General features: G+C 42.2%; 1 protein-coding gene across 5 annotated transcripts in view; it reads left to right on the forward strand.

Moving 5' to 3' along the window:
* LOC137380256 (guanylate kinase-like) overlaps window positions 1–14653 on the forward strand; it is a 49317-nt gene that overhangs the window by 11209 nt on the left and 23455 nt on the right. The window contains exon 1 of one of the 5 annotated variants that reach the window (XM_068052123.1): window positions 593–826. The exons of 3 other annotated variants lie outside the window; for them this stretch is intronic. In XM_068052123.1, the coding sequence (XP_067908224.1) occupies window positions 694–826 (133 nt within the window). In that variant the 5' untranslated portion in view covers window positions 593–693. Of the gene's footprint in view, window positions 1–592; window positions 827–12224; window positions 12325–14653 lie in introns of those variants that run through there. One more of the 5 variants, XM_068052158.1, reaches the window with a different exon arrangement.

A 14653-nucleotide genomic window follows, 5' to 3' on the forward strand; every position in this document is an offset into this window, starting at 1 on the left:
GCTTTCAGTATCTTTCTCCCCCAATCTTGCAAAAAAATTTCTGCCATTGGTGATGGACAATAAATGCTAACCTTACCAGCATTGCTGGCATCCATGAACAAATTTTTAAAAAGATGAAAGCTGGCACATCCAACAGAGCAATACTTTTTCAGCCTAAAGTTTTGCTCAAGTACCTGGAAGTTGGACTTGAATGCATTGCTTTCTGACTCCCAAGGTGAGGATGTTACCTGTTGGGCCCAGGCTGATGTCAATACGATTTGGCCTTTGGCTATGTTAAAACTGGTTCCAAAGCCCAGGTGCTGGATTTTAAAGATGTGGTTGCAGTTGTATAGTCATGTACATACGCTGTCTGTATTTCATGGATGAAAATCAGTAAGGGTTTAAAATTTCCTTGCTGCATTTTCAATCTAATAACTAATGCAATCGTTAACATGATGTATGTTAGGAAGTGAAAGCAATAGCATCTCCTCATGATTTTTAGTCAGGAGCACATGACTGACCATTTGTACTGCAGAGTAATTGCATTAGAGATGTAAATTAAATTTGCTTGTGTTGGAATATGTTTATTGCAAAAGGGGCTTCCAGTTGAGCGGAGAGCTGTGATAGTTGTGTGGTCGATTATTGAGTTATCAGGAACAGAATAGACACCAAGAAGCAACTACTTGGCTTTGCCCTCTTTGGGCGTTCACACTGATGCTGAACCTGCTTGACAAGCAGAACTGTTTCTTGCAGTTCTTTGCCACGTACTTCAGCTGTGTTACCAAACTGCTAACCGTAGCAGACTGTGTTTTGAGGATGAAGCCGTGTCGAATGGCGCAGAGCAGAAGTAAGTGCCCTTCATATAACTTCTTGATAATGGAGTAAAGGGAGGATGTTGTTCTGCACTGCTGAGAAATGCATAAGTTGAATTTAAAGACCAGTTCAGGCAATTGTATAATGTTAGTTTATAATCTCAACTTTGCAGCAAGTTTTTATTTGAAGAGTTGGTGCGGAGTTTGTCATTGCATAGGTTAAGTGGAATGTTGAATAACTGGTGCTGTCCTGGCTAATTTATCTGCTGATTCTTAAACTGATGGGTGAAGGGCTGTACTTGCAGGTTCCAACACCGTCAAGTCTGAGACGGGCAGCTGACCGCCACCTGTGCCACATGCGAGGAATTGTCGAAAGCTAGTTGGAATGTGACTCTTTCTGACCTCCCCTCGCACTACGGGGAAACAGTCACCTTCCAACTAATTCTCTAAACCTCCTTGTGGCATAGCAGGCAAGTTACAGCAATGCTGCTGTTGAGCTCTCTTGACACTGAGTACTTGCTAAAAGCTAGGAATACAAAATTTATTTAAATCTGTAGCATAGGTTGGGGATTCTAAAGTAGTTCTGGGGATGGTGAAAAGTCACACTAGTTGGAATGGAGTTGCCCTGGCATATGTTAGTATTTGTTACTAGAACAACCTAATTATGAGAGATTTTTTAAGTGAAATAAATGATTATTTCCTTCAGAAGAAGAGTACTTTGAACAAACGGTATTTTTTTCTCTTCCTAATTCCCTATTGAGAGTTTGCTTCCTCCTTTTTAAAATATTTTATTTTACTTCCATAGTGTCCCCAATCCCTGAGGAAGTATATATACAACTTGCTATAATAGTAAGGCATACAGACATATAAAGAACCCAGGTTCAATTCTCTGCTGAGTTAGCTGATCTATTTCAGCAGTAGAGATGCTAAATACCATTGGCTTCAGCATCTCTGGGTTATGAAGGGAAGGTAGAAACCTAGTTACCTGCCCCTGATCAGTATCCAGTGACCACAGCTAGAAAGTGAGTGTGCTTCATGTTTGAATAGCTCATCAATGCTCGCTATCTGCAAATCTGAATGGATGGTTGTGCAATATCTCAGAGCGCCTCAGTGAACTGTAAAGTAACACGCCCAAGTATTCAGGAAGCAAAATATCTACCGGCTGAAACTTGGTGTTTGAACGGAGTTAAACACAGACTACGAGGCACCTGTTTCCAAGCAACTTAGCAGGGGAATGACAGGTCAGGGTCTATGATTGTCACTTGACTGGTTAGGTTTTCGTTTCACTTTTGCATTGTGAAAGACCAGTGAGCTAGACAAGCAGCATGCAGTAAGACCTTTGCTTTAAAGCCTGGCTCGGGTATAAAATTAATGCCCGACCCAACCCAAAAATAACTTTTGAAACAGAAAAAGATCATAGACTAAAACAAAAACAATATGACACAAAACAGGACAGTCCAGCCCGAACTGACCCGAGCCCGAATGCTGGATGCTGGGTATGGACCCGACCTGAACCCGACACGTCGGGTTTGTTCAGGTCGGGTAGCCAGGCTTTATTTTGCTTTAACCTGCCTGGAGCAAGTGAAAAAGACCTCTGTCTCGAAAGGAAAACTTGCATCTCCTTGGAAAGAAATCCTACATTTCAGGTATGGCTGTGGTCTGCCTGGAGAGAGGAAAAGACCCTGGAAAAGAGGAGTTGCTATTCTGTGGAGGAAGACTGCTTTGCAGAGAGGAAGCCCCTGCATTTGAAAGGTGGCAGGTTCCTATTGCCTCCAGTCTCTGAAGAATCAAGAGTGATTCCTGTTGCCTCTTGTGTTTTGGGAGATTCTGAAATCTCATGAAACCTTCCATTGCTAGACTACTACTTCAAAACCCAAGCAGACCTGTTGCTACACCTTTTGCTGAAAGACCTGTGTGACGCCTGCTGCAGACAAATTGCCTTGAATGCCTATCCATCACAGACTGTTCAACAAGCTCGCCTGGAGAGACTTTGAGTGGCTTCCGACTATTTGACTCTGGGACATCTCACCATACTGGAAACATCCTACCAGAACGGGATAAACTCAAGCATTTTATTTTTTCCTTTTTATTCCTAAAACAGCTGTGAATCAAAACAAAGGTCAACCGATTTTTGAATGCATGTGTGTGTGCATGAGGGTTAGGAAGAATAAGAAGTTTTAAAAGAATCTTTTCACATAGTTATCTTATTATTATTGTCATCTTCCAAAATTCTATAGACTCTGAAGCAGTTTCTACAGATTGGAGGGTGGTAAATATAACCCCACTATTTAAAAAAAGAAGGGAGAGAAAAAACAGGGAATTACAGACCAGTTAGCCTTATATCAGTAGTGGGGAAAATGCCAGAGTCTATTATAAACAGAACATTACAGCGCAGTACAGGCCCTTCGGCCCTCGATGTTGCGCCGACCTGTGAAACCATCTGACCTACACTATTCCATTTTCATCCATATGTCTATCCAATGACCACTTAAATGCCCTTAAAGTGATGGCAGAATACTTGGAAAGCATAAATGGGATTGAACAAAGTCAACATGGGTTTACGATGGGGAAATCATGCTTAACAAATCTACTGGAGTTTTTTGAGGATGTAACTAGTAGAATAGATAAGGGGGAACCAGTGGATGTGGTGTATTTGGATTTTCAGAAGGCTTTTGATAAGGTCCCATATAAGAGGTTAGTGTGCAAAATATTAAAGCACATGGGTTTGGGGGTAAGGTACTGGCATGGATTGAGAATTGGTTGACAGACAGGAAACAGAGAGTAGGAATAAACGGGTCTTTTTCCGGGTGGCAGGCAGTGACTAGTGGGGTACCGCAGGGATCAGTGCTTGGGTCCCAGCTATTCACAACAATATATATTAATGACTTGGGTGAGGGAACTAAATATAACCTTTCCAAGTTTGCAGATGACACAAAGCTGGGGGGATCTGTGAGGAGGATGCAAAGAGGCTGCAATGTGATTTGGACAAGTTGGGTGAGTGAGCAAATGCATGGCTGATGCAGTATAACGTGGTTAAATGTGAGGTTAGTTGTAAAAACAGGTAGATTATTATTATCTGGTGATAAATTGGGAAAGGGGGAGGTGCAATGAGACCTGGGTGTCCTTGTACACCAGTTGCTGAAAGCAAGCATTCAGGTGCAGCGAGCAATTAGGAAGGCGAATGGTATGTTGGCCTTCATTGCAAGAGGATTTGAGTACAGGAGCAAGGATGTCTTACTGCAGTTATACAGGGCCATGGTGAGACCACATCTGGAGTATTTTGTGCTGCTTTGGTCTCATCTTAGGAAGGATGATCTTGCCATGGAGGGAGTACAAAGAAGATTTACTAGGCTGATTCCTGGGATGGCAGGATTGACGTATGAGGAGAGATTGGGTTGACTAGGCTTATACTCACTAGAGTTTAGAAGAATGAGAGGGGATCTCATAGAAACCTATAAAATTCTAACAGGACTAGATAGGCTAGATGCAGGGAGGATGTTCCCGATGGCTGGGAGTCCAGAACCAGGGGTCACAGTCTCAGGATGATGGGGTATGCCATTTAGAACCGAAATGAGGAGAAATTTCTTCACTTGGAGGGTGGTGAACCTGTGGAATTCTCTACCGCAGAATGCAGTGGAGGCCGAGTTATTAAATATATTCAAAAAGGAGATAGATATATTAATGCCAAAGGGATCAAAGGATATGGGGAGAAAGCAGGAACAGGGTACTGAATTAGACGATCAGCCATGACCTTTTTTGAATGGCGGAGCAGGCCCAAAGGGTTGAATGGCCTACTCCTATTTTCTATGTTTCTATGTTTAAGACTTAGTTTATTAATAAATAATTTTGTTGTTTTAAGGCTCTGGTTTGCTGTGCTTTATTCTGGGGGACAAATCGTGTTTAATTTGGCTATTTTTTGGGAGGTGTAAACTTTACTAATATGCTGTGACCTGTGGAGTAGTGGGGCTGAATTAACAGTGCTCGCGCCTTGGGTGTAACTTCAGTTAAATTCTAAATGTTTGCTTTTATAACTCTGCTTTACTCTGGTGCAATTTCAAAGTCAGCAATCTGATTTTGACAGTCTGTTCCTTTAAATAGACATTGCTATTGCAAGCCAAGTGTTCAGAAGGCTACTTTGTCATGTGCAGCTGCCTAATTACTAATTCATAAATTGCTCTTTATTTGCATCAAATGTTCCAGTGTAACTAGCAAATCAGTTCATGATTAGAAATGTTAAAGCAAAAACTTGTTAAGTTTGTACGATGTACAACAGTGTTCTGAAAAACACTCAACTTTATTGGGACATGATCAGAATTTCTTTGAATATTGGTTTTAAAGATAACTAGTTGGTATCCTGTGGCATTGTTTATCAAGATTGAAGACCACATTAAGTTCCTAGAGAGGCCAAGTTTTTAAAAACTTGTTCCATAATGTACCTGCAATGGGAGGGTAAAACACATCAGTTTAGATATTGTGCAATGTGCACTTTTTTTTTCCGCCTATTTCCTTAGATGTAAGTAAAGTAAGGTCTTCTGCCTGAATGATAACTTGCATTGTTTGCGGGGGAAGTGGGGGGGGGTGGGGGGTGGCATAGGCATAGTGATGTCACTGGGCTAGTAGTACAGAGGCCAAGGCTAGTGCTCTAAGGTCATGGGTTCGAATCCCATCATAGCAGATAATGAAATTTGAATTCAATTAATAAATCTGGAATTAAAAAGCTAGTCTAATGGTGACTACGAAACCGTTGTCAATTGTTGTAAAAATCCATGTGGTTCACTAATGTCCTTTTTTTAGGGAAGGGAAAGCTGCCATCCTTACCTGGTCTGGCCTAAATGTGGCTCCAGACCTGCAGCAATGTGGTTGACTCTTAAATGCCCTCTGAAATGGCCTAGCAAGCCACTCAGTTCAAGGGCAATTGGGGATCGGCAATAAATGCAGGCTTAGCCAGTGATGCCCACATTCCATGAATGGGTAATTAAAAAAAAGTCCTGTGCTTGCTGACCTACATTTACTCCTGGCCTGGACATGCTTTTTTAAAAAAAAAACTCATCCTTGTTTTGTTTTTTACATAAAGGGTACAGCATGGTTTTGTGAAGGGGAGGTCGTGTCTTACTAATTTGATTGAGTTTTTTGAGGAAGTGACGAAGATGATTGATGAAGGAAGGGCAGTGGATGTTATCTATATGGGCTTTAGTAAAGTCTTTGACAAGGTCCCGCATGGCAGACTGGTACAAAAGGTGAAGTCACGCGGGATCAGAGGTGAGCTGGCAAGATGGATACAGAACTGGCTCGGTCATAGAAGACAGAGGGTATCAGTGGATGGGTGTTTTTCTGAATGGAGGGATGTGACTAGTGGTGTTCCACAGGGATCAGTATTGGGACCTTTGCTGTTTGTAGTATATATAAATGATTTGGAGGAAAATGTAGCTGGTCTGATTAGTAAGTTTGCGGACGACACAAAGGTTGGTGGAGTTGCGGATAATGATGAGGATTGTCAGAGGATACAGCAGGATATAGATTGGTTGGAGACTTGGGCGGAGAAATGGCAGATGGAGTTTAATCCAGACAAATGTGAGGTAATGCATTTTGGAAGGTCTAATGCAGGTGGGAGGTATACAATAAATGGCAGAACCCTTAGGAGTATTGACAGACAGAGAGATCTGGGCGTACAGGTCCACAGGTCACTGAAAGTGGCAACGCAGGTGGATAAGGTAGTCAAGAAGGCATACGGCATGCTTGCCTTCATCGGTCGGGGCATAGAGTATAAAAATTGGCAAGTCATGCTGCAGCAGTACAGAACCTTAGTTAGGTCACACTTAGAATATTGCGTGCAATTCTGGTTGCCACACTACCAGAAGGACGTTGAGGCTTTGGAGAGGCCTGGTCTGGAGGGCATTAGCTATGAGGAGAGGTTGGAAAAACTCTGATTGTTTTCACTGGAACGATGGAGGTGGAGGGGCGACATGATAGAGGTTTATAAAGTTATGAGCGGCATGGACAGAGTGGATAGCCAGAAGCTTTTTCCCAGGGTGGAAGAGTCAGTTACTAGGGGACATAGGTTTAAGGTGCGAGGGGCAAAGTTTAGAGGGGATGTGCGAGGCAGGTTTTTTACACAGAGGGTGGTGAGTGCCTGGAACTTGCTGGCGGGGGAGGTGGTGGAAGCAGATACGATAGCGACGTTTAAGAGACATCTTGACAAATGCATGAATAGGAAGGGAATAGAGGGATATGGGCAGAAGGTGTTAGTTTAGACAGGCATCAAGATCCGCGCAGGCTTGGAGGGCCGAATGGCCTGTTCCTGTGCTGTACTATTCTTCTAATTCTAAAATGGGTGCAGGAGCAGAGGGACCTGGGTGTTTATGTGCATAAGTCATTGAAGGTGGCAGGATAGGTTGAGAGAGCAGTTAATAAAGCATACAGTGTCCATGGCTTTATTAATAAGGGCATAGAGTACAAGACCAAGGAAGTTATGTTGAACTTGTATAAGACCCTTGTTCAGCCTCAGCTGGAGTATTGCGTCCAGTTCTGGGCGCCGCACTTTAAGAAGGACATGAGGGCATTGGAAAGAGTACAGAAAAGATTCACGAGAAAGGTTCCAGGGATGAGGAACTTCAGTTATGAAGATAGATTGGAGAAGTTAAGGCTGTTTTCCTTGGACAAGAGAAGGCTGAAATCATGAGGGGTCTGGACCGAGTAGATAGGGAGAAACTGTTTACACTCGTGAAAAGATTGAGAACAAGAGGGCACAGATTTGAAGTATTTGGTAAAAGAAGCAAAAGTGACCTGAGGAAAAACATTTTTTGATCAGTGAGTGGTTAAGGTCTGAAATACACTGCCTGAGCGTATGGTGGAGGCAGGTTCAGTTGAAGCATTCAAAAGGGAATTAGACTGTTATATGAAAAGGAGGAAGGTGCAGGGCTACGGGGCAAAGGCAGGGAATTGGAACTAAGTGAATTGCTCTTTGAGAGCCAGTGCGGACATGATGGGCCGAATGGCCTCCTGCACTGCAACAATTCTGTGATTGTTTCAAATTCCTCCATGGCCTCTCCTCTCCCCATCTGTGTAATTTCCTTCAACCCTACAACCCTCTGAAATATCTGCACTCTCCCTGTTTCTGGTCTCTTGCTAGCCACGATTTTTAATTGTTCTGCCGTAGGCAGTCGTGCCTTCAGCTGACAAAGCCATAAGCTCTAGAATTCTCCCCAAACCTTCCCCTCCTCAATTAAAACGCTTCTTAAAACTTACTGTCAACTGTCCTAATCTTTCCTTATGTAGCTCGGTGTCAAATTTTGTTTGATGATCGCTCCCATGAAGTGCCTTGGGACTTTTTTTTTGTGATTACTCCTTCAGGCACAGAAATTCTAAATAGTCAAAGCTTCCGAGTTTCGTACTGGGACCAAAATAGAGAGGCTGTACAATTTTGCAAGACTTTTTTTTGTGTAGTTTGGTTGGTTGCGTGAGTTCTGTTTTTTTAAAGAGGTCTTGCCTTTTTGAAGTCACTTTTATTTTGTGTCGATGCTTTTGCTTTCTTTTGTATATGTGGCTATTTCATTTTGTGTGTATCTGAGGGTCTTTTGTATGAGGACTTGCAATTCTGAATAATTATATGCAGTTTTGACTGGTAGATTTGGCCCCCAGTTACAAAAGGTTGGATATTCCTGATGTTGTAATTTCCTGTTCTTTCTGGATTTTACTATTGTCACCTGTTTGTGGTCATCCCACGTTGTTGGTGAGCCTCTGTGGGTTTAATTACCCTATTGTCACTTGGGTATCGCAACCCTTCTCTTCAGATTTAGGATTGATTCAGTGTAGTCTTAACCTAACTTGACTTGTAGAGATGAGTCCCAAGTAATCCTCTAGTTGCAATAGGCCCTAATCTTAAAAAGCAGAGTCAAGTGAGGTTTTAATGAGGATATTACAAATAAGTAGTCAGGAAGTAATTAACAAATTGGCAAATCGGATTTTGAAAATTGGCAGGAATGATTTTTAATCTGATTATAGCAACAAATTTGCCTCAAGAATTCCTAAACTGATTTAGATTCAGGTAAGTTCTGTGTATTTTGGTGGTGACCATGTCTCGGTTGAAGTTTCTGTTCTGGCACCCTATATTTCTTTGAAATAAGTCTGTTTTTCTTTGGTACAGCATCCTCTGTATACAGTTGGCTGCATTTGTGGTTGAAACACAAGCAGATAACCTTTTGATTAGTAATTGTCAGACTCCCATTATATTGTTTTGGCAAAAATGGAAGATGTTCATGTGCTTGATGCCCTATAGGAGCTCCTTTTTGATATTGAAGGAATGTTATCAGTCCTGTTGCAGTATGTCTCATGGCACCAGGTCAAACATGGGCAAGGAAGCCACCTGCTGATTACCACCTACTGCTCTTCCTCAGCTGATGAATCAGTGCGTTTCCATGTTGAACACTAATTGGAAGAAGCACTGAGGGTAGCAAGGGCACAAAATATACTTTGGGTGGGGGACTTCAATGTCCATCACCAAGAGTGACTCGGTAGCACCACTACTGGCAGAGTCCTAAAAGACATAGCTGCTGGACTGGGTCTGCAGCAGATGGTGAGGGAAAAACCTTTACCTCATCCTCACCGATCTACCTGTCGCAGATGCATCTGTCCATGACCGTATTGGTAGGAATGATCACCACACAGTCCTTAGTCCTTTGGAGGCAAAGTCATGTCTTCACATTGAGTGTACTTACCACTGTGCTAAATGGGATAGATTTCAAACAGATCTAGCAACTCAAAACTGGGCATCTATGAGGTGTTGTTTCCTCAAATCCCTTCTAAACCTCCTGCCCCTTACCTTAAATCTATGCCCCCTGGTTATTGACCCCTCCGCTAAGGGAAAAGGTTTTTTCGTATCTATCCTATCAATGCCCATCATAATTTTGTATACCTCAGTCAGGCAACATCCTGGTGAATCTCCTGTGCACCCTCTCCAGTGCAGTCACATCCTTCCTATAGTGTGGCGCCCAGAACTGTACACAGTACTCCAGCTGTGGCCTAACGAGCATTTTATCCAGCTCTATCATAACCTCCCTGCTCTTATATTCTATGCCTTGGCTGATAAAGGCAAGTATCCCATATGCCTTCCTAACCACCTTATCTACCTGTGCTGCTGCCTTTGGTGATGTATGGACAAGTACATCAAGATCCCTCTGACCTTCTGTACTTCCTAGGATCCTACCATCCATTGTATATTCCCTTGCCTTGTTAGTCCTCCCAAAATGCATCACCTCACACTTCTCAGGATTAAATTCCATTTGCCACTGCTCTGTCCATCTTACCAGCCTATCTATATTGTCCTGTAATCTAAGGCTTTCCTCCTCACTATTTACGACACCACCAATTTTTGTGTCATCTGCGAACTTATCATACCTCCTCCTATATTCACGTCTAAATCATTAATGTACACTCCAAACAGCAAGGGTCCCAGCACCGATCCCTGCGGTACACCACTGGTCACAGGCTTCCACTTGCCAAAAAAACCCTCCACCATCACCCTCTGTCACCTGCAACTAAGCCAATTTCGGATCCACTTTGCCAAATTGCCCCGGATCCCATGGGCTCTTACCTTCTTAACCAATCTCCCATGCGGGACCTTATCAAAAGCCTTACTGAAGTACATATAGATAACATCAACTGCTTTACCCTCTACACATCTAGTCACCTCGAAAAATTCAATCAAGTTAGTTAGACAGGATCTCCCCCTGACAAAGCCATGCTGACTTTCCCTGCCTCTCCAAGTGGAGATTAATCCTGTCCCTCAGAATGTTTTCCAATATTTTCCCAACCACTTCTCACACTTTGCTGCTGATCGAGAGTAGACTGCTAGGGTGGTAATTGGCTGGGTTGGATTTGCCCTGCATTTTATGTACAGGACATGTTTGGGCAATTTTCCACATTGTCAGGTAGATGCTAGTGTTGTAGCTGCACTGGAACAGCTTGGTTAGGGGCGTAGCTAGTTCTGGAGTAGTTCTTCAGTACTACTGCCGGAATGTTGTCAGGGCCCATATTCTTTGCAGTATCCAGTGTCTTCAGTCGTTTCTTGATAATGCACGGAATGAATGGGATTGGCTGAAGACTGTCATCTGCAATGCTGGGGACCTCAGGAGGAGGTCGAGATGGATCATCCACTCAGCACTTTTGGCTCAAGATGAATGTATGGTGTAAGGTTTTCAAGTATTTTAATTAAGTGAAGAAAATACCTTTCTGTGCAATCTGGGGTATTGGCTGCTTACAAATAACTATCTGGTTAATGGGGATTTTTTTTTTTTTAGTTCAGTTATAATCTTAAACTATGAAATCTTGTGTAATTCTTCATTCTGGAGTTTCATATCTCGTATTTTAATGTAAATGGTCTCACTGAGGTTGAGAGGGAATAAGATAAAGCAAAAGTAAGAAACAAATTAAAAATGATATTTCTAAAAAAAAAACAATTTACTACATGCAGGGCCAGAGAAATTGATTGGCATTGGGTTAACAATTATCACTTTATTAGGGTAATGGTACTCCTGATCATCAACTCTAACTTTCTTCGAAAAGTTTAATGGGTAATTAATGTGCAAATCCAACAAATTCTTTAAAGGCCGAGGGAAAATAAGGGCAAAATGCTATTTGTGTGAAGCAGCCGACTGAGTGCTGTAAATCGACCCATAGGTTCTGGAGATCCGCAGTGCTCTTTGCCTGATTTGCACGTTACTAATTGCATGCATCGTTAACATGCTGTTATTTTTCTGGCATGATTTGGTGCTATGTATTCAGTTGGTCTAATTGGATTTTATTTTGAGCAATGGTGGCATTAGGATGTCTGCCTGTGGTCATGTATCCCTATTCTTTTGAAGTATTTAGCTGAAACACATGTTTGTATTTATTTATAGATTTTTAAATGGTAAAATGACTGCTTTCTAATTCTAAACAATTCTGTGCTAGTCATTCATCAAGCGATCTCATGTGTAGTGCACATCAGAAGAGGGCTATTAATGCACATCAGAAATTTGGTGGTTTCTTTAGAACAAGATTTGTTTGCTAGGAGTATGTCGAAATGGTCGAATGTACCACTGACTTTTGTGTAACATCAGAAGTCCAAACTGCCAAGTATAGGGTTCAGTAGTGGATTGCATACTTATTAGAGGGAAAGGAGTAATAATAGAACAGTTTAAATGCATGCTCTTTCATATCATCCAATGACGCTTAATTGTTGGGGAGAAAAAAAACTACAAATGCAAAACTTGTCATTTAGCGCAAGCTTCCCAGGGTGCACCAAATTTTAAAATAGATGAATGTGGAATACATGCCTTGCTTTAAAGGGAGTTAACCTTGTGCTAGCTGCAGATTAGCTGTTTGTCCTGTTTGAAGATTTAGACCTGTCCACGTGAGCAACTGAATCTGCAGTTAATTAAGGCTGGTGAAGTGCTAGACGACCAGTGTATGCTGTGCCTCTGGTGTTCAGAGAGCTTGTGCTTAAACTGAAAGCAGGAGCCTGTGAGGCAACAGGGACCGGACGACTAGATAAACGGTAAGCTAACTGTGTTGTTGAACGGAGTAAATGAATTGATGCTGTACCCATTGCATGTAACTACTAGGAACGGGTTATCTACTAATGTAATCCATAGTGTCCTTTATCATATAGTTAGCACAATACTAATGTTAGAGGCTACAATTCAAGCAAAGTTGTCAAGAATTTGAATGTTCTGCTGGAGTTTCTCCTGTGAATGATCCCCAATCATTTTGCTGGCGAAGGTGCTTGTATTCTGTTTTGTAAGTGTGTTTTGCAGCAGTATCTTAAAGGATTACTCAGCTAAGGCCTTTCAATGGCCTTATCAAGTATTGCAAATTAAATTTTAAAACAAATTGATCACGTGAAGATTTTCTCTTCTTTGTAACAAAATGACATATGTTATGCATGCATTTATGATTTTGCTACACCAGCAAACACACAAAATCTGCCTTTGAATGGCGCTTAATGTTTAGTGAAGCCATGGAGAGATTGGAGGACAAAAGATGAAAATTTTGAAATCGGGGTGTGACTGGAGCTAAAATAGGTCAGTGAGCACAGAGGTGATAGGTGAATGGGACTTGGTGCGAGTTAGGAGATTGGTAATGGAGAATGTGGGAGGCTAGCCAGGGAAGAGACCAGTCTAAAGGTATCAAAAAGGCATTGATGAGGTTTTCAGCAACAGATGAGCTTGGGCAGGGGCAGATTTAGATGGTGGTATGGAGGTGGAGGTAGGCATGGATATGTGGTTGAAAGCTCATTTTTGGATTCGGCTATGACACCAAAGCTGTGAACGGTCTGGTTCAGCCTCAGACGGTGCCAGGGAGAGGGATGGAGTCGGTGGCTAGGGAGCAGAGTTTGTGGTGGGGACCAGAGACATTGGATTTTGTCTCCCCAATATTTAGTTGAAGGAAATTTCTGCTCATCATGTACTGGATGTCAGGCAAGCAGTCTGATAACTTAGCGAAATGGAAGAAAGCATTGAAGGAAAAGCAAACTAATGACCTTGGATTAATGAGGAAAACAGTGACATTTAGGGGAGGGGGGGGTGGGAGGATGGGGGAACCTACTATGAAAGATCAAGGATGGCAACACAAGATTGTTCTCGATCAAAAAGAGACAGCAGCTAAACCCAGAATTCTTTTGTGTGGACGTGCAGTCTCACTCCATCACCATAACTATCTCCATGTCTTGTGGTCATTGTGCTTTGTCATGTGCTGCTGTAATCCACTTACCCTTAACATGAGCTGTAAGCACCCTTATCAAGTTTAAATTAGCGATGGGTTGGGAGTAAGGACATTTATTAGCTTCAAATGAAGATGCTACTGTCTGTAATGTGACTTCAGTTTTATCTAAGCTTTTTATAGTCTTAACTTCACTTGCATAAATATCCAGAATTGTTCACGTGAAGGATTAAGGCTTCAAAACATTGGATTAGATGGTAGTATTTATTTAACTTGAAAAGAAAATTGTGTGTTGCTGGAAGAGCAAGTGATGGAGGTAGAAGAACTTCTGAGACATTTTGATGAAATGGATTTTTTAGAATCAGTCATTCAGCCCATCAGGTCCATGCTGGCTCTTCGACAGAGCTATGCGGTCAGTCCCACTCCCTGGCTCAATCCTCATAGCCCTGGAAGTGTCTATCCAACGTCCTCTTGAAGTCAATAAAAGAAACATACTGCGGATGTTGGAAATCTGAAATAAAAACAAGAAATGCTGGAAATACTCAGGTCTGGCAGCATCTGTGGAGAGAGAAGCAGAGTTAACGTTTCAGGTCAGTGACCCTTCTTCAGTTCCGTGCTTTCTCATGTTCTGCCTGCATTGAATATATATTCAAGGCTGAGATAGACAAATTCTTGAATTATAGGAGAGTCGAGAGTTTATGGAGAACAGGCAGGGAGATGGAGTTGAGACCATGATCTTATTGAAAGGCCCACTGCTGCTCCTATTTCTCACTATTCTTGTGTTCAATTAAGTGAACCTCGATTAAAAAATGAATGGAGAGTAGTAGAATTTGGGCACAAGTAATATGATAGGATGCAGAACAATTGCTTGTCAGCTCGAACCACTTGATTGACAAAGAAGTCATGTGCAACCCTGCATCTGAATAGAGCACCACCCTGCAAATTTTGTGTGGGCACTTGAAATCGTCACTTTTCCAGCCCATAGTTATTTTAACACCAGAACTTTTTTTATTTGTTCGGGGATGTGGGTGGCACTGGCTAGGCCAGCATTTATTGCCCATCCCTAATTGCCCTTGAGAAGGTGGTGGTGATCTGCCTTCTTGAACCGCTGTAGTTCTTGGGTTATAGGTACACCCACAGTGCTGTTAGGAAGGGAGTTCTGGGAT

The sequence above is a fragment of the Heterodontus francisci genome, chromosome 2, assembly GCF_036365525.1.
Source record: "Heterodontus francisci isolate sHetFra1 chromosome 2, sHetFra1.hap1, whole genome shotgun sequence".
Classification (NCBI taxonomy): Eukaryota; Metazoa; Chordata; class Chondrichthyes; order Heterodontiformes; family Heterodontidae; genus Heterodontus; species Heterodontus francisci.